The sequence below is a fragment of the Ailuropoda melanoleuca genome, chromosome 1, assembly GCF_002007445.2.
Source record: "Ailuropoda melanoleuca isolate Jingjing chromosome 1, ASM200744v2, whole genome shotgun sequence".
NCBI lineage: Eukaryota > Metazoa > Chordata > Mammalia > Carnivora > Ursidae > Ailuropoda > Ailuropoda melanoleuca.
The window spans coordinates 21410200-21430062 of NC_048218.1; the positions used below are offsets into that span (position 1 = coordinate 21410200).

General features: G+C 33.9%; 1 protein-coding gene across 2 annotated transcripts in view; it reads right to left on the reverse strand.

The window, feature by feature from the left end:
- Nucleotides 1–19863, reverse strand: part of NCAM2 (neural cell adhesion molecule 2) — a 523501-nt gene that overhangs the window by 39465 nt on the left and 464173 nt on the right. For both annotated transcript variants that reach the window (XM_034656641.1, XM_034656649.1), the window contains exons 14-15: nt 17191–17312; nt 6158–6338 (exon numbers count right to left, since the gene is read on the reverse strand). In XM_034656641.1, coding sequence (XP_034512532.1) covers nt 6158–6338; nt 17191–17312 — 303 coding nt within the window. The remainder of the gene's footprint in view (nt 1–6157; nt 6339–17190; nt 17313–19863) is intronic.

The following is a 19863-nucleotide window of genomic DNA, read 5'->3' on the forward strand; positions in this document are numbered from 1 at the left end:
TAAAAGTAGTTATATTTTCAATAGTGAATAAACTACCAAGAAACATCAGTGAAAATTACATATTCACACAATGAAAATTTGCCAATAAGAATAGAAGTAAGGAGCCCTGACCCAACCAACCAAAGGCAAAGTCTAGACATATGTCATCATACCTCTTTAAAAATAACTTTGAGAACAAAAGATCATGAAAAAATAGGTTTACTTTTTCATTATGTGTTAAATTCAAAGAAATATTAGCTTTGACTGAGATTTCCAGATAGTTAAAATGAAGTTCTTTCCTATTAACTGAACTTCAGTTTCACTGTTTTTTTAGAATTTCTCTTATTCATATTCTGAACAGATCATAAATTTAACTTTAGGAAGACATTTTAGTATTTGCCATGCAAATTGAATATATTGTTTTTTGTTTATGTTGGGTTATTCAGAACTGTAAGGGTATACTAGTATTGTTTGGAACTAGACGGAATGCTGTTAAAATAATTTTACTCTACAGTTCACTAGAAGTATAATCAAAATGACCATGAAGATACAAACATAAAAAATCTAAAAATTTTTAACAACATATTTAGTGGTGGTGGTTTATATAATTTCTTAGCTTCTTAAATTTGAGGAACTCTTATAGATGTATTCCATGCTTGAATTCAGATGGTAGAATTGTTTTATCATCAGATCTTAACAAAGTATGAATGGAATTGTTTGTGAGCAAATTATATTGATAATATTAAAATTAGACATGTTTTCAATTCATAGTAATGAAAGCAGAAAAAGGAAACAATTACTAAAAGGAAAAAAAAGGCCCTTTTTTTTGGTTAAAACAAACATTATTAAGCCTGTCATAAACCAAAAAAACAAAAAAATGGTGGGAAATGGTTTTCAAAACAAATTTATTTATCATCAAGGATTTCTAAAACATTAGCCCATATTCAATCCACGGAAGTAGTATTTTTAGCTATAGAGATTACAAAACAAGTCCATAAATGTCATTTTATCAGACTCTTGTTCCATAGATTTGTAATCATTTCATAAGAATTAATTTGTCATAGCTATTCAATATTCTCATTGTTTATAAATAAAATGAGATGGCATTATGCTGTATGAATATTCCAAAAGAGAATAGGATTATGATTTTGTATTTTAGTCCTACGTAAAACAAGAAACACATCTTTCAAAGTAAACACATGTTTAATAACTAAAAATGAGAAAATATTATTCATCACAAAGTACTTTTTAAATTAGAATAATAAACTATAGAGAAGTGTGGTATCCACTAATATACATACATAGAAAAGCCATTATTGTCAGTATGATATATTATATATAAATGTAAGGTGAGCATATTGTCAAAAAATAGTTCTTCAGTCCAACAAATACATGTACTCTATATTTAGCCTGTTGCTTACAAAAAGTTAAATATATTGAATGCATATAAGCAATGACTTTTTAAATTCAAAAGTCTATAGACTTATTTAGACAGTTTACAATGCAGGATACCAAAAATGAATTAAAGCTAAATTGACTTGTAAAGTTCACATCTTCTAAAACAGGAATAAAAAGACTTAAGGCCTGCTAGTTTATTACAGATAACTTATTTCAGATACGAGTTTGAATTTATAGTATTTACTTTGAGATGGAATAAGAAATCATACAAGAATAATTTTGATGAAGGCATATGCAGATTATTTTCCTTATTTTACCGATACATAATTTTAACTCTATAGGATATTGTGGGCGTAAAGGCTCCCAAATTCACCACCACCTGTCACAGCCTTTAAAATTGCCCCAAGAAATCTTCCAGAGAGAAACCGAACAGCTCTTAAACTATAAAGGCATGTCTTTAATGTGGCTTTCCAGGAGGGTTTAGCAGCCAGTGGATTCAGGATTTGAGTCAGTGGCTACAGTTAATTAGACATTATTTTGTGACATTTTTATAGATAAATTAATCTTTTCTTCTTCTTTCCCCTTTACTATGAAGCTGCTATCGCTTTGTATCAGCGGCACAGTTTAGAGGGGAGGAATTCTTTTCCCTACCCTCTCCGACAGCTTTCTTTTTCTTTTCTTTTCTTTTTTTTTTTGATAGCAGAATGACAAATGATTGGTTTTATTTTCATGCAACATGTTCACCAAATGATTTTTCTAAGGATGATCACTTTTCAGATTTGCCAGTACGTTATTAATGCTATTTTCTAAAACATTGATTATTTTTACATATTTTTATTCTTTTTTGTAACTCTGTATATCATTCTTTTTTTTTTATTTTAATGTTGCGTGTAGCACCCAGTGCACCATGCAATACGTGCCGACAGCTTTTCTGACTTCCTGACTGCATGATCCGCTTCATCAGCTGTGAAACACACTCCAGCTTTTTTCATCCTAAAAGTCCTTCTGATACTTTTTTAAACTCTGCTCACCTTCATAGCAAACCTTCTTAAAAGCATTAAATAAACATAGAGTCTAGACCTCCTCGCCTCACATAAAATCCTCAGCCCACTCCTACCTAATTTCTCTCTCAGCCACTTCAGCAAAGTTGTATGTATGAAGGACACTTCACATCTCTTTCGATTGAGTTCCGTTGACCTCTCAGCAGCATCTGAAGTAGCCAAATGTGATTTATAGCTTTTCTTCTTGAAAGATGCCTATCCCTTAACTTCCAAGATATTAGAGTCTTCGGTTTTTCCAGGAACTCTACAACACCTTCGTCTCATGGGGTGGGGAGTGCTGCTGTGGTTTCCTCTTTCTGTATAATATCTTAGTTCCTTGGGACTCAGTTCTTCATCCTCTACTCAGTTACCCAAGAAGTACTCCTTGAACATCTATGCTGTGCCAGTCACCCTTCTAAGTACCAGGGAGACATCCATGAGTATTTCAGACATTGACTCCTTTTCACAGAACTTAGGCATTACTCATTGTGTAATTTTATCCTCACCCAGGCTTCCGATACCATTCACCTGTTAATGTTAACATCATAGTGTATGTTTCCAATCTATGACTGTCTTCTCATCTTTACACGCACACATAAAACCACTAATTGATATTTCAAACTTAAGAATCACCAAGCCAATCTTATGTTTGATCCTATTCTCCAAAACGGGCTCCTCAAATTCTTCATCCTGAGAGACGATGCCAACAGTGTTCCAACTATCCAAGCAAGAAACTCAAAAGTCATCAGTGGCAACTGAATTCAATCTGTGACACATGTAAGGTTAACCTACATTTACACTGTGCCCAGAATTTATTCATGGTTTTCTTTTTCCTACTGCTACCACTTTTTTTCATGTGTTCCTATTCATCCATCTCTTCCTTTTACCCATATGAGCAAGACTAATCCATCTGTAATGCCTATCTATTCATATAATGTCCCTGCTTCTAATGATTTCTTATTGCCTCTAGGACCTCTTTTAAGATTTTTTATGTAATTTTCAGAAGACCCTGGATTATCTGGGTTGCAGATCCCTCTTTATCCTTGTTTTTGTTCACATACCTCCAGGTTCTCTGCAGCCATGTTTTATTTAGTTCTTAAGCAGATCAATTCTTTTTTTCCTCTCTCTCTCTCTCAGAGGCGTCTTCTATATATGCCACTTTCCCTGGAAGGCTCATTTCCTGTAAGTTTCTTTTGGAAAGGCACTTTCTAAGGAAACCCTTCCCTAACCCCCACTCTCTCACAAGTTAGGTACAACTGCCAAACCCCTTCAGCATACAGCACCAGCATATCTCTTAGTTGTAATTATTTGATGGTTATTCTAACCTAGGTTTTATGTCTACCTTCCCTACTAGATTGTAAAGTGATGGCAAGGGCCAGTTCTATACTTTTCACAGGTCATTCCTCTGTACTCATCACTGTCCTTCTCACAAAGCAAGACCCCAATAAATATCTGGAACAAATGAATGAATCTTAATATAACAGAACCAGAAGAAACTAGCTTAGAGATAAGGAAATGCATAGCAAGAGAAATTAAGTAAGAAGAGCAAAGCTGAAACTATAAACCATAATTCTTTCTACTTGTCTTCTAGGTACTGCCCACAATCTGATTGTGTAATTCAAACAAAATATGTTTTTATAGTAAATGTATCATAATGTATCTTAGGTGTTTCTGTGCCTGTATTGTATGTATGTGTGTATATGTGTATGTATGCACATGTATGTATATATGTATATACATATATTCTTATTTACTTAAGATTTTATTTATTTTATTAGAGAGAGAAAGCGAGCACAAGCAGGAGGAACAGCAGAGGGAGAAGCAGGCTCCCCGATGAGCGGGGGCCCGATGGGGGGCTCGATCCCAGGAGGCTGGGATCATGACCTGAGCTGAAGGCAGCCGCTCAAACAACTGAGCCACCCAGACACCCCTTAACAATGATTTTTTTATAAAAATAGCAGGGACTCTGGCAGTATAACATAAAGTAATGTGCCTAAAGTCTATTTTTTTCACAATTTGTTTGTTACCTATAAAATGTTATTAAAATGCTGTCTTCCAACTTCATACAATATTAGTTTTTATCTTGATAAAAATAATTATTTCCTCCAAACACATGAGCTAAATTTAGGAAAATGGAGTACACTGTTGCAATCTTCCTTTGAAGATTCTGACTCAGATTTAAATCATATTTATACCATGTTGCTGGTATCTGCATAGAGGATAATTACTACAAACATAAAACATTATAATTGTAGAGGTAGTTACTGATGTTTCAAACTCACAGAGGCAATGAACTTGACAGTATATTCAACCATTATTCTTAGGTGTATCACCTTATAAGGGTATGGGATTTGTCGTATGACTAAAGTAGCTCTGACCTTGAACAGATTCCTTAACCTTCCAAATTTATATCTGAAAATGAGTATAACTCTTCCTTCTTCAAGGCAGATTCAGAGATATATAAATGAGATAATGAGATAATAAATGCAAAAGTACTTCGTAAATTTTTTAAAATTCCATTACATGTCAATTTTAGTTCTAGATGCTCCCAACTTCCTAATTTCACATTATAATCGGAAGCACTTATTATTATTAGCAATACAAAGCCAAATATCAATTACTTTTAAACCATAGAACCAATAGTAATTATTTTTTAATAGATTAACTGTATAAAGATGCTTTCAACTTGGAAAAAAAGATGTACGATATCACAAACTCATAATAATGAGATTAGTATCAATTTGAAGTTACAAGAGGGTTAAACAGCATGCCTGAACTAACAACTTTATTTTTTCCCAGTCTCAACAATGTTCTGTAACAACACCGACACTCTAATATAATATGACTTCAATAAGCCATGCTTATGAATATGCTGCTCTCATCTCTACATGTATACATATGAGGAATATACGTAGATTACATATATTCATACATGTATGTATAAAATTTACCAGCAAATGTTACGTATTATATTTAAAGGAATGATAGATGTTAAAATATGACCCATGTGACAACTCACAGAGGTAAATATGACTATGAATCAGGACAAATTCTTGCATCTTTACCTCTACAGCATGTATCTGAAAAAAATTTTAATATCCCTCCTGTGGACTTTGATAGTATCACTAGCATATAATGATGCAAGCAGTGTTACTTAACAAAGGTAGAATTCACCAGTGCACTGTGAATACCGACGTCGAGTATCCTGCGACACTGTGAGCCTCCTTGAAACCCTAGTTATAATTTCTTCTGGTCTACATCTGTGGTTGTTTCTGCCTCACCGAATGATTGATTCCATCTCTCCAAAATCAACTGGCTTGATCAGTCATGGATGGCCTCATCATTATCTTTGAATGCATTTTTCCAAAAGTGAAGGACCAGCCTCCCTGTGCTTGGTAGAGAGGTCTTCTTTGCGAAAGATTTTCTGGTCTCGACAGAAATTTTTCATGTTGATTTTTGACACTTCACTCTTACCTTCTATCCCCACCCTCTGTTCATTCTCTCTGAATCGCTTCAACCACCAAAATTGTCAGAGTGTGTTTACAAGTTAACTGAAACCCCATGGCAAGAACAATTTGAGAAATCTTGAGTAAAACATGTCACAGTAATCGAGATAAACTCAGAATTTACACTTCCTTCTACAAAATTATGTTTTCAATATTAAGAAAAAATCCAGAGCAGTGATAAAAAGATGATACCACATTTATTTCCAGCCTAAGAAAGTATACAGTTTTGCTTACCTTTAATAATGTTCGGCTTTGGTGGCATGCTGAACTCATAGACCGTCGGTTCTGAATACCCCAATCTATTGGCAGCTGTAATTTGAACTTCATACCCCATCGTCCACTGTAGATGCTCCAAAATAATGTGGTCTTTATTTCCCTGCACTTTTTTCTCTAGCCACTGATCTTCTTTATCTTTCTGTAGAGGCGATACAAATATATTTTGTAAGTGCACTGAAGTTGTGATTTTTAAAAAATGTAATTTATCTTCAGGTAGAAAAAGTGGTTTTATTAATTTCAAAAAAGGATATTTTATCATCTACAGGGATAAAGAAAGTTGCTTTTTCAATGAAGTCATTTCTAAGAATTTTCTATAAAAAATGTAATGTTTTTTTTAATTTTAGCCAAAGAATGATTTCATAATTAATTTTTGATAATTCAGTGGCTGGTAATTCAACTTCAGTAAGATTTTATTTTTATTTCGCAGATATCATTTTGCTGTTTGGCCATTTTTTGATTATTAATAGTCATGTGGACAGAAAAAAGGAAACATAATTTACAGAGAAAGCTTAGTATATCCATTAACATAATTGCCATAGGCTATTGTTTAAGGTTTGGGAGGGGGGAAGGGGAGATAAAATGTCTTGCAAAGAGAAGCTGGATATTTCTTACAGATTTAAATTACCACTAGTATTTTTATTACTCTGATGTTTTAGACTCATAATAAAACAACATATAAGAAAAATATTACCTGTTAAAAATCTTATTAGCATCAGAAAATAAAATGTGTTATGCTATCCTTGAACACCTACACTTAAATCCTGATTCTCTTTCTAAAATAAATGCTTTAGGTCGCATATTTGAATTACCCTTTATTTGAAAAATACACTACGATTACAATTAACACAGAAAAAAATAAATTTATACAATTTAATGACTTAAACTATCCTTGACAATGTGAACATGGCTGTGCCATGTTAACCATTTAAAGACTGGTAAGTTCCTTAACCTCTTCGCCTCATTTCTCTCATCTCTATTACAGAAATGATAGTAACAGCTGTATCTGTCAGCTTTCATGAGAGAGCAATGAGGAAAACTAAGTACTTTGGGTAGTCCAGGGCCTTAGGAATCATAAGCACTTAACAAATGACAGCTATTATTAAGGAGAACCTATTTCCATAATAACTATATGAAAATAAAATAACATTTTTCTGGAATGACGTATTTAATAAATTATCACGGCAATTGCAAATCTCAATTTCCCAGAGATATAATTATAAGTAAATTAGAGCCTGGCTATAGATAGATAGATAGACAGATAGATAGAGAGATCAATCCTTTTTAACCTCAGAGCTCAGCCTAGGATTACTTTATGTTGAGCCAATATTTTATGATGTTTCTTTGACTATAAAGCATAACAATGTTTTCAGCATTTACGGTGAAAATTGAGGATTTATTCTCTGAAATTAAACTGTGGAAGTTAAACACATGATTGCATTAAATTGATGGTACTACAAACATGAAGTGTCCATTAAAAGTAGACAAGAAGACATTATTATTTTGATACCATATTATTACTCTATTTCCCTACTTAATTATTTTTGGTTACACAGAACTTTTATTACAAAGGCATCAGTTAGCCTATTTTGATATTTCATCTAAAACTAAAGATATTAGCATCTTTAATGCTATGAAGCCATGGGTTTTGTAAAAGCCCTTTAAGTTATCATATAAACAGAAGACATTTCCTTTGTTTTTTGAAATTTATAAATGATTTAAGTTTATAAATTGTTGTCCAGAACTATTTAAGGCATTATGAGGTGTACTGAAGAGGCCATTGGATGCTTACAACTTGCCTACATCACTAAATGACTAGTAAGTCTAAGAACGGAAGTTGGGCGTGCTTTTGAAATGCTTGGGACAGCTGTACCAAATAGCCGTGATTTTCCCAACACTTTCCTTCTTCATCAATTCATCCATCAATTATTCATTCCACCTTTATTGTGTAGAGAGGCTGTTCTAGAACTGTGAACACAATAGTGAACAGGACATGTACGCTCATCCTGGAGTTTACACCAGCCAGGAAGAAAGACATGAGCTTTTTGAAAAACCAACAATGCTCTGGGGCCATGAAACAGGGAAACTTTAATAGAGTCCAGGACCTCAGAAAGCCTCCTCTAGGGAAGTGATGTCACCCTTATTGGAAATAATAAACTCCAGTGCCATTTTTCATTTGTCCTAACTTAGTTAATGAAAAAGTGTGATTCTTTCACAAAGGTTTAGATCCAAACGTAAGCACAATGATTGAAAATCTCAGAAAGATGCACAAACACTGGGAGATAAAGATACACACTATAGGCTTATTGTTTTCAGTATTGTAAAAACACTAGTGGTAATAACCAAAAAATAAAACTTAAAAATAATTATTCAAAAATAATCTTAGGTAATATATTTCATGTATATGTGTATATGTGTGTGTGTATGTAGATTTTATTGTGTCTACACACACATATATAGACACAATATATATACACATATATAGACACAATAAAATCTAAATAACATAAATATCTGATATATATTCTATACTGCGTATACACATATGCATCTACAGGAAGGAAGGGGTGAGAAGCAGGAAAATTGAAATGTTAGAGATTAGGACAAGGGGTACACAAAGCAGTAAAGAATTGCTCCTATGGCCTTCCTTTTATCCCAATAATTCCACAATTCTTAAGTAACTATGAAGTACTTGGTGAGAATGAATATCTTGATGAAAATCCAAAGCTGAGTTTTGCTTTGGATCTGAGTGGAGACATGCGCGAGAGCCAGAAAAAGAGCCAACAGGTGAGATCTGGATTACCCCAGGATAAAATTTATTCTTCCGAGTGATAGAGAGACTTCTTGTCCTTCACATAATCCTCCAAAAATACTATTTCTGGGAAATGGGCATTTGAAGTGAAACTTCCTGACAAGCACAAGACATGCAGATAATCTCTTCTGAATTACCCATCATTTAACTCTTAATTGTTGAAGCTCTTAGCATGATAAATTAAAAGCCCCTCCATCATTTTAGATAGTTGGACTGATGACATAAGGAACCAAAGGGAGTTCTAATATTTCCCCCTATTTAAGTCTATTTCATTTTCCATTCAACATTAGACAAGGAGGCTTTTTAATCCCCTAATTGCTATTCCTAGGGAATAGGAAAAAAAATTAAAGTGGGTGTTACCAAATACTCCCCTAGGTATCAAAATCTCAATTATGCATCTGTAGAGTGCCTAATTTACAGAATTTAAATGCCTAGGGAAGGATTTAAGATAATCTAGTTGCAAAATGTTCCCCTAGGTAACTTAATGAGATGATTTGCTGAATAGGGCTATTATTAATAAGCCAATTAAATGTTGAAGGGCAGCTACTAAAAGAAAAATGGTCATTTTGCTTTGATATAGCTTCTCTTAAGCAATCCTTTTTCTCAGAAAATAGATAGCAGGGCCAAATGACAGTTAAGAGCTCTACTTAACAGTTATTTTAAAATCATAATATCAGCATATGGGGAAATATTTGCTATCATCTGTATAGGGAGGAGAGCTGAGAAGAGATGAAGGGGTGTTGGTTTTCTTATTTGTGGATGACTCCCTGACTGCTTTAATTTATAATAAGAAGTAATTCACTAATCCTTCTGGAAGTCTCAGGGAACATGGGGGTCAACATCATCTTACATGAAAACAGAATCAACAGAGGACAATAGAGGAGGTGAGCTTGTACTAACTAGATGAATTTTAAGGTTCTTGTGACTCCCCTGTGTTATGTTTTAAGATTTTGTGTTTCCACGTAAGGTGGTTTCTGGTCCTAGATCTCCTGGTAGCATGGTTCAGCTATTCACTACTTGTATGACCTTACAAAAGGCCCCAGAATTCTCTACAGCTCCATTTATTACTCTGACTATAAGAGAGGTGATTTAGCAATCACAGACACACACACACACACACACACACTAACGTGTCCACATGCACATGTGCACACATACACATACACTCCATTGTGATTTCAGAAGATGTAAGATTTGGAGGATTTTAGTAAATTTTCAAATTCTAATTTATTTCTTTTTAACTGAAGTAGAGTTGACTCAAATTCTGATTTCTTTTTTTTTTCTATTACCATTGAACTGATTCAGATTGCCTTTGTTCCATATCCTGAGGCTTGGTAAAATTCTGTAAACTGGATCCTACTTAATCTATCCCTAGTCTCCATCATTCACATATCTGATCAGGGAAAACTAAAATCTAATTTTTCCTATCCGTCACCTTCTGTATTCTCACAACCCACAAAAATTCACCCAGTATGACTGTTTTTTCTCTTGTGTTCATTATTTCTGAGATTTATTAATCTAATTATAGAATTACATATAATTGCTCAACACAGACCCATTTATTTATTGATTCTTTGATGTATTTATTCATTCAGACAAAAAATAGTCTCTTTGAAGATATCGATACCAGAATGAATAAAACTCATCTACTTCACTAGCGCAAAGAAAAATTATCAGAAAGCTTAAGAGTCTTTAATGTTCATAGTTATTATTTGAAAATGCTACAAAGCTTATACTGATGGCTTTAAATAAATTTCAATGTACACACCTAAATATAAGTTAGAAAAGAAGTTATTATTATTAATAAGTAATTAGAAAATAAATTATCTCAACAACAAGATCCCAATTTTACAGATGTACTATTTTAAGACCCTTTTAACATTATTTTTTCTTTTCCTATGGCCATTGGGATACAGCCTTCCAGACTCCGAATAGCTTAAGAAGGTCAATTAAGACTCAGAAACGTATGCTAGAACACTGTTGCTAGTCCCCAAAGTACCGTCTTCACAATTGATTTTAAGCAACTAATTTTCTTTAGTCCTTCTTAGCGCAGGAAACTTATTTAATGTGCCAACACTAAGTGATAGTTATGATCCCATAGCTATCATCAAATTAGGGAGAAAACAGTGAAAAACTCATGGAAGCATGTCAAAAGCTATTTATTAAATTATATGGAGTTACACTGACTCCACAACACAAAGTAGATGTAAAATATTCTGTACATAAAATAATTTCTTTCATTATTCCATATACATTATGAAATTAAAAGGATTGCCTTTATTCTTCAAATACATGGTTTAATCCTACTGACTTACCGTCAGAGACATTAATTTTCACAAAGAATCCACAGAGACAACTAATTCTTTTACTACTCTAGTTCTGTTCTCATAAATTCTGTCTTCTTAATGTGTAACTGAACAAAGTCACGTGCTCTATATGTGTTTCCTGATCTATATTAAGTTACACATCTCAGTATTAGGATATAATTTGTCTTTCCTCATCGTGGTGAAATGCAGGTTTAATACTTAGATTCAATGTCTGTCAGCAATCAACACTCACATAGGGAATATATTATCTCAGTTCTGTTTTTCCGAGGTTGTAAAACATATAGTCCCATGCACGTGGAGAGTTGAAAGATAGGGTTAAAGATGCATTCAAGTTTAAAACCTTTATGATGTTTCTAACTTCCTGAATTCCCCTATTTCTCTCTCTTTTTTTTTTTTAAGATTTTATTCATTTATTTGACAGAGAGAGAGACAGCCAGTGAGAGACGGAACACAGGCATCCCCTATTTCTTTTCCATAGAGGTTATACAATTAAAAAATGCATTGCGCAGGGCTAAATAATTTTTCAATTTATTCAATTGTACTTTACTCCACTGTGGAATTCATGCAGTTTGAGCAACTAATAAATGAAGTGGCTTAGAATCATACAAAAAGAACAGATGATTAAAAACCTTTTTGAAATAGTTACTATTTCAGGGCGCCTGGGTGGCACAGCAGTTAAGCGTCTGCCTTAGGCTCAGGGCGTGATCCCAGCCTTGTGAGATCGAGCCCCACATCAGGCTCCTCTGCTATGAGCCTGCTTCTTCCTCTCCTACTCCCCCTGCTTGTGTTCCCTCTCTCGCTGGCTGTCTCTATCTCTGTCAAATAAATGAATAAAATATTAAAAAAAAAAAGAAATAGTTACTATTTCAATATAAGTGCAAATATCACCGTAAAGACTGCCATAAATATCTAGCCGCCAAATTTTAAAATGCAAATTTTTAAATGTGAAGAAGTAATCTGTTGAGAAAGAAAATGTGGAGAAAATGATTCCTTCCCAAGATCTGCTCTTGTTTGACCACATTAATAGAACTTACACTGAATCATAGAATTTCCTATTAGACTTGTAGAGCATGATGTTTATAGGATGAAGGGGGCAGAGAAGGAAGGGAAAGAAAAAAGAATAGAAATATGGAGATTCTTTTAATGTGCTGAAGTAGAAGGCATGCCAAAATTGATATGGTAAAGATAAAGTGGGTCAGAATGGCTGTACTTTGGACACGCAGAGCTAGCCAAATGAAGTGAGATGGGAGAGTTGAGGGGTCGGTATAATCTTCAGAGGCAGATTTCAATTCAACCCTTACTGCTGCAAAACTGTTTAGATTATGAATCTTATGTTTTGGGGAACCTGGGTGTCTCAGTCTTTAAGTGTCTGCCTTGGGCTCATGTCAGGATCCCAGGACCCTGGGATCTAGCCCAGTGTCAGGCTCCCTGTGGAGCCTGCTTCTCCCTCCCCCTCTTCCCCTGCCTGCTGCTCCCCCTACTTGTGCTCCCTTGCTCTCTGTCAAATAAATAAATTAAAAAAAAAAAAAAAGAGTCTTATGTTTTGTTATCTGTTCCCCATGCCCACAAAATCACCCACATTCTGTAAGGTTCAATTTGCCATTAAAAAGTGTTAAAAAGTATCACTTAATTTTTTTAGCATAGTTGAGACACAATGTTACATTAGTTTCAGGTGTACAACATAGTGATTCAACAAGTGTATACATTATGCTGTGCTCACTGCAAGTGTAGCACCCTCTGTCCAGATACATCACCTCTATTACAGTATTATCGACTATATTCCTTATGCTGTGTCTTTTATACCAGTGACATATTCATTCCATAACTGTGTCTGCCACTCCCCTTCACTTCATGTTTGATTAATGGTTTATATTTATATTTACAGTGTCTAAGTGTGAGAAATGCCTTCCTTGAAGTACAAAGGGTGGAGAGGCATTGCTTTTATAAATCTTGCCATAGAAGCCTAAAATTCTGCTACTAAAACAGTGTTCTATCCTAAAATGCTATTAAGTCTGAAAGCAGTAACACAGCAATTGATTATCAGTCAATTGTAGCTATGTTTTAATTATGCAACCAATTATTTTCATTATGATATTTAAAAACAAATCCCCTAGCACTTTTTCAAGTTAGAAAGGGCTGGGGATTGGAAATGAAGAGGAGGGGTATGGCAAGACAGAAGTAAGATGGAATTGAGAAGGGACTAAAACTTTCTTTTAGTGATAGGGGAAACTCAGATGTTGAGTAAATAGGCAAAAATAGGGCTCCACTACTATTAGTTTGGTGGGGGGCTGGGGTGGGCAGAGAAAGGAAAAAATGGAAGATACAAATTTACTGAAAATAAAACTTTGTTCAAATTTTAATCTAAGACTAAACCATATCAACTACATATACAAATTAAAATATTTTCATCATCTTAATGGAAATTTGAATTAATCCAAGTTTTCTAATCTTATTATGCTTAACACTTAAACTTTCTCGTATCCATATATGTTTCACACAAAACTTCTTGTAAGACATTAATTCTAATTCATGCTTAAGAAATCAAAATAAATTTGGTCAGCATTTCAAATTGATGATTTATATTATTAATTAAAATAATACATAATAAAATAGATAATAAAATTATAAAATAAATAAATTTTTATAATATATATAATTTCCCTTTGAATTTCTAAAATGCCATCCCCCCCCCCCCCCCCCATTTTGTGAACAATTGGCTCTAAACAGATGCAGTGCTACTCTAGGGAATGTTTTTGGCTTCAATAATGACCGGGGACACAACTGACTATATAGTGAGTGAGGGCAGGGACGCTAGACATCTGTAATAGGGGGCAGATTTCTGGATTGCTCACTATTATGCTGCTCAAAATGCCAATAGTGGGTCCTTTCAGATACTGAGGAGTCCTATCTGATAACCATTGTTATGGACTGAATTGTGTTCCCACCTCAGATTCATATGTTAAATCCCTAAACCCCCAGGTGACTTTATTAGGAGATTGTGGTTTTAAGGAGGTCATCTGGGTAAGAGCTCTAATCTGATATGATTGATATTTTTATAAGATGGAGAGAGATCAGTGATGTATGCGTACAGACAAAAAGTCATGACTCTTAATCATAGGAGACAAACTGAGGGCTGCTGGAGTGGAAGGGGGTGGGGAGAGGGGGTAACTGGGTGACAGATTTAAGGAGGGCATGTAATGTGATGAGCACTGGGCATTATATAAGACTGAAGAGTCCCTCACCTCTACCTCTGATGAATCACTGAAGCAATAATACATTATATGTTAATTGAATTAAAAAAATAAACATATTAAAAAGAAAAAAAGTCATGACAGCAAGAAGGCAGTCATCTGCAAGACAAAGTGGGAGGCCTCAGAAGAAAGGAAACCCGCTGGCACCTTGATGGAAATTCCAACCTCCAGACAAATTTCTGTTGTTTAAGCCATCCAACTATGGTATTTTATTATGGTAGCCCAAGAGGGCTGAGACAACTGTTGTTATTATAAAGATAATTCTTTCAACAATTTGCAGCAAACCCCAGACCCTATTGTTTAGTTCACCCAACACCCAAGTAACCACTTTTCATTTAGTGACATTGAGAAATATTTTTGTCTAATGGGACACAATTTTAATTATGCTTGGTGGGGTTTTTAAAAAATATGTACTGTATTGCTGGAAAAGAAAGACAAATGCAGCTTGAACAACCTATTCCCCTTTTGTTCTTTCTACTTTCTTCATATTCTGAATGTGGATGTGAATCCACCATCTTAAAACACAAGATACTCTATATGAAGTTAAAAGCCAACACGCTAAGAATGAAAGAACATAAAGAAAAATATTTTGGGTGCCTGATTTTATAGCTGAAAAAGTCATACATTCTTAAAATATAATGCTATATTAATAAAAGCCACTAGTATATGAAGGAAAGCTACAACAGGAAAGAAATAGTTGCTATCATCAGTTGAAATAAATGATTCTGGTTGAACTCAACATAGCACTGGTATTATTTCCAATATCCAACTCTTAAAAAAGGATAAGTCAAACATCACTTTTAGTTTTAGGTACAAAATATATTCATAGAAAACATATTAGATGTATTTTTAGAACTCCTCATTATATCTCAGTATTCACTATGGGATTTTACTGGGGTTGCCTACAAATTCTTACCCACCTGTATTTTGTGCCATAAATTCTGTCTAACTGGAGGCCAAAATCTGCATTGAAGTCTATTCTCCGAGTCCAATTCATGATTCTGTTCAGGCCTATGACCCTTAGAGGCTCTTTCCCTTCCAAAGAGCTTCCAGATGGTCAAATAAGAATGGCCATGAAACCTGGCTTGAGTAGCATGAAACCATCAAATTCATAGAAAGACCAGTGAGCCATTCAGGGCCATTTTGGGGTAGAGGCATGAAACTTTCATAGACAATTAGCCATAAAACACCTGCATCTGCTCATCATTCTCAGAATCAAACCTACAACAAAGAGGGGTCTTAGAAAGGGAATATTAATTTTAAATTGAAAGATTATTTAAGTATGCTATTCAAAAATTAAACTCCTAAAAAAAATCAGACTCCTTTTCTTACAAACCTTTAAAAATAAGATGTTTGAATTCAAAAAAATAATACTATACTGGGGCGCCTGGGTGGCACAGCGGTTAAGCGTCTGCCTTTGGCTCAGGGCGTGATCCTGGCGTTATGGGATCGAGCCCCACATCAGGCTCCTCCGCTATGAGACTGCTTCTTCCTCTCCCACTCCCCCTGCTTGTGTTCCCTCTCTCGCTGGCTGTCTCTATCTCTGACGAATAAATAAATAAAATCTTTAAAAAAAATACTATAATTTAGAAAATTAGGAATTTGTGGGAAAATAGTTGAAATTCATTTATAGACTATTAAGGAGCAATTATTTAAAACATTATTTGCTAAAATACAATAAACTGGGAAAGTTTTACTAAGTGTCCAGTAAATGTAAACATAAAATTGACACAGTATTATAGGGATAATCATAAATGTTAATAAATAAATTTTACAAAATTTAATTTAAAATTGTGTTTCACTTTTAACATATTCCACAAGAGACATAAACACTCAATGTCACTTATGGCAATGTCAAGAGAAGCCACTTTTAGTAGCCTTGGATCTAATTTTCAGCCAAAGGCAAAGTCTGCCATGTCACTTTCTTCATCACTCTGGTCCTTCACCCCCTACATGTGTAAGTCCCAAGGCAGCTCTTAGCTGTCCCAAATCCCATATTAGCTAGTGCTAATTAAACTTGAAAAAAACTAATCCTTCTTCCACAAGTTTAATGTGGCCATTCTTTGTTAAATGTTGATTAGAGTAATTTATTTTTTAATTAAATGATTAAATATCAATATCAACTCATATCAAAAGGCTTATAAATTTAAGGTATTAATAATTTAATAATTCATAAAAATAAAAAAGAAAATATTTTTGATATAATAACGACCTAAAATACAATAACTAAAATTGAGAAAAGGAGCTTAGCTTGAAATTACTAATATCAAGCAGAATGGAAGGTGAAAACATCCCGTTAAACCTGTCAGAAAAACAACGAAAATGTTATTTCATTTCTGAAATGTTAAGTTTAGAAATCACAAGATGAATGCATGGCATTATTTTGATGATCAATGCTTAGATTTTATACACACACACACAAGGCAAGTATTTCACAGTTTATAATGATGAATTTCAGCAATGGACAATTAGCAGTTGAATTTCTATGAGAACCATTTATCATTGTTACTTAATATACATTTATGCCTAATATGTCTATGAATTCAATGCATATTTAATGCAGTTTGAAAACACTGTACAAAATGATAATAAAAAGGTACTTACACTTCTATACTTAACAATGTATTCCAAAATAGGTGCCCCTCCGTCATCCTGCTTGGTGATACTGAGTTTAAAGCTCTTCCCACTGCTTGGCTGCCCATGTATGGACGGAGGACTTGGTTCACCTAAATAAGTAATACAATATTCGTGATTTTTACACACACCTCAGACACCTGGAAAAACTGCATTTAATAAAAAGAACACTGTCATATAATAAAAAAAAAACACGATGTGATCCTGAATTTACCATTTTCCCTTTGCCTTTTGTTGTGATAGAACCTCTGATCTTTCTCCCCATCCAAGAAACAGCAACCTTCATATATCTACATGAATATAGAAGTGTCATGACAAAACTGTGACACCTGAAAGCCAAAATATTATTTATATTGATGTGCAAATGTTCTGAGAATAGTATTGCATTATACAAGTGTAAACTTTCTCTCATGTTAATAGTGTGCAATCCTATTTATTAACGTAAATTTTTGTAAACATTTTGTATATATGTATTAATATAAACATCTTGTTATCAAACTATATGGAATGTATACTTACCAGGAAAGATAATTGTTTAGCAATTATATGTCTGCTTTAATGGGTTTTTCTTAAAGATTTTATTTATTTTGAGAGAGAGAGAGAGAAAGTGTGTGCACATGAGATGGGGGAGGGGCAGAGGGAGATGGAAACAGAATCTCAAGCAGACTCCACACTGAGCACAGCCTGAGGTGGGGCTCGATCTCATGACCCTGAGATCATGACCTGAGCCAAAAAACAAAAGTTGGATGCTTAACCGACTGAAACACCCAGGTGCCCCTTAATGAGTATTTTTAAACTAGATGCAGATTTGAATACATAAATTTTGTAGTATCTAAACGATAGACATATGTTCCAATATATATTTTTTTCTTCTGACTTCATGGACATACTTGTCTTTGATGTTATTCTTCCCATGGAGGTGGTCTTATAACAAAGATGCTTATATGTTTAATATGAACAGGGATCTAGTGAAGTGTAAGAGTTTTCTATGTGAAGGACGCCATCTCTGCTTGGCAACTTGGAATGGGAACTTCTTGCTTTGTGTCACCCATGTGATGTCCTTCGACATGCACTGGCATCCTGTACCCTTTTTCCTCCAATTCCCTATAGATAGGAATACAGTAATACTAAGGAACTTTCAGGAAACATGCTTTAGTTTTCAAGGTTCCAGAAACTTGCAGTATGGGTCTACTCAGAGGAATGTCAGGACAAACTAAGCAGAATTGAGGGAAGAGGATTTTATGACTCCAAACTTGGAGAATCTGTTTTTGGTTTTGTTTTTGTTTTTTTCTCAGCAGGTTATCTTTTTTTAATATGGTGTTTATAACCATATGAAGTGAGTAGTTTATTTGAGAAAAGGTATATCGTTAAAGAAATAAGCCAATGGGGTGTGGTGACATGCAAGTATATAATAAAATAGCCTTGTATATTACAGCCCTATAGAAATAAAGTAAATAGAGGCATTTTGGAGTGATTCTTCATTAAAATTAATTAAATTAGTGTGCAGATATTATGATATGACATGATCTGTATTCAATATAACATATTTTCAATAAACAAATTAAAATGCCTGTAAAAATCAGTACAATAATTTCTTAAAAAGACTTAATAGATTGTGGGACAATCTAAATATTATAAAATGGATTTTTTACTCTGGTATTTTAATATCATTTCTAAATTAAATTTTAGAATGTACATGCAATACAGTATGAATTCATTTAATAATATTGTAATCATTATTTTGATAATAACATTTTGAGATAATGGTTACATGGCAGGAACTATATTTTTAATTACAAATGTTTTAACATATAAATTTAAAATATTTATGTCTACATTTAACCTTTACAATATACTAAATTTGTGATTTCATTACAATTGCTACCTCCTTTGAAAAGAAAATAAAGTTCAGAACAAATGTAAATTCTATCAAAAAGGAATTGATTAAAATAATGGTTTCTATTAGTAGTTACAACGTAATTTTTATGCCAAAGTAATAATATAAGTAATAATCAAGAATAGTGGATAGTTACGACATATTAAGTACTTTACATATATTCTCTCATTTGAACCTCAAAAAAAGTCTTGAGAAGAGCTATGGAGTGCCTGGGTGGTGCAGGTGGTTAAGCATCTGATTCCTGGTTTTGGCTCAAGGTCATGATCTCAAGGTCATGGGATTGAGCCCTGTCACGGGACACTGTGCTCAGCACAGAGTCTGCTTCCCCTTTCCCTCTCCTTCTGCTCCTTCCCCCACTCACACACTCTCTCTCTCTAAGTAAATAAATAAATCTTTAAAAAAAGTTTTGCAAAGTAGCTAAAATACATATTTTTTATTTAAAAAACAAAAACCCAAAAAACAAAAAAACACTAAGACACAAAAACAAGACAAAACAAAAAACTAAGACCCAGCCCTTAGAGTCTCGATGTGTAGGACAGAGGTCTGCAAGTGAACAGCAGTACACGAAGAGATTAGAAGCATTGTAATTTAAAAGCAAAGATGAAAAAAGAAAGAGTGAAAGAGAGGAGTTTTATGTTTGAAGTACCGAGGATGGTGTTCTACAAATGAAGGAAGCGAATTGTGCCTAATTGAAGGAGGATAAAACGTTGGAATGGTTAGCCAAGGTCCTACTGGTCTTGCCCTCT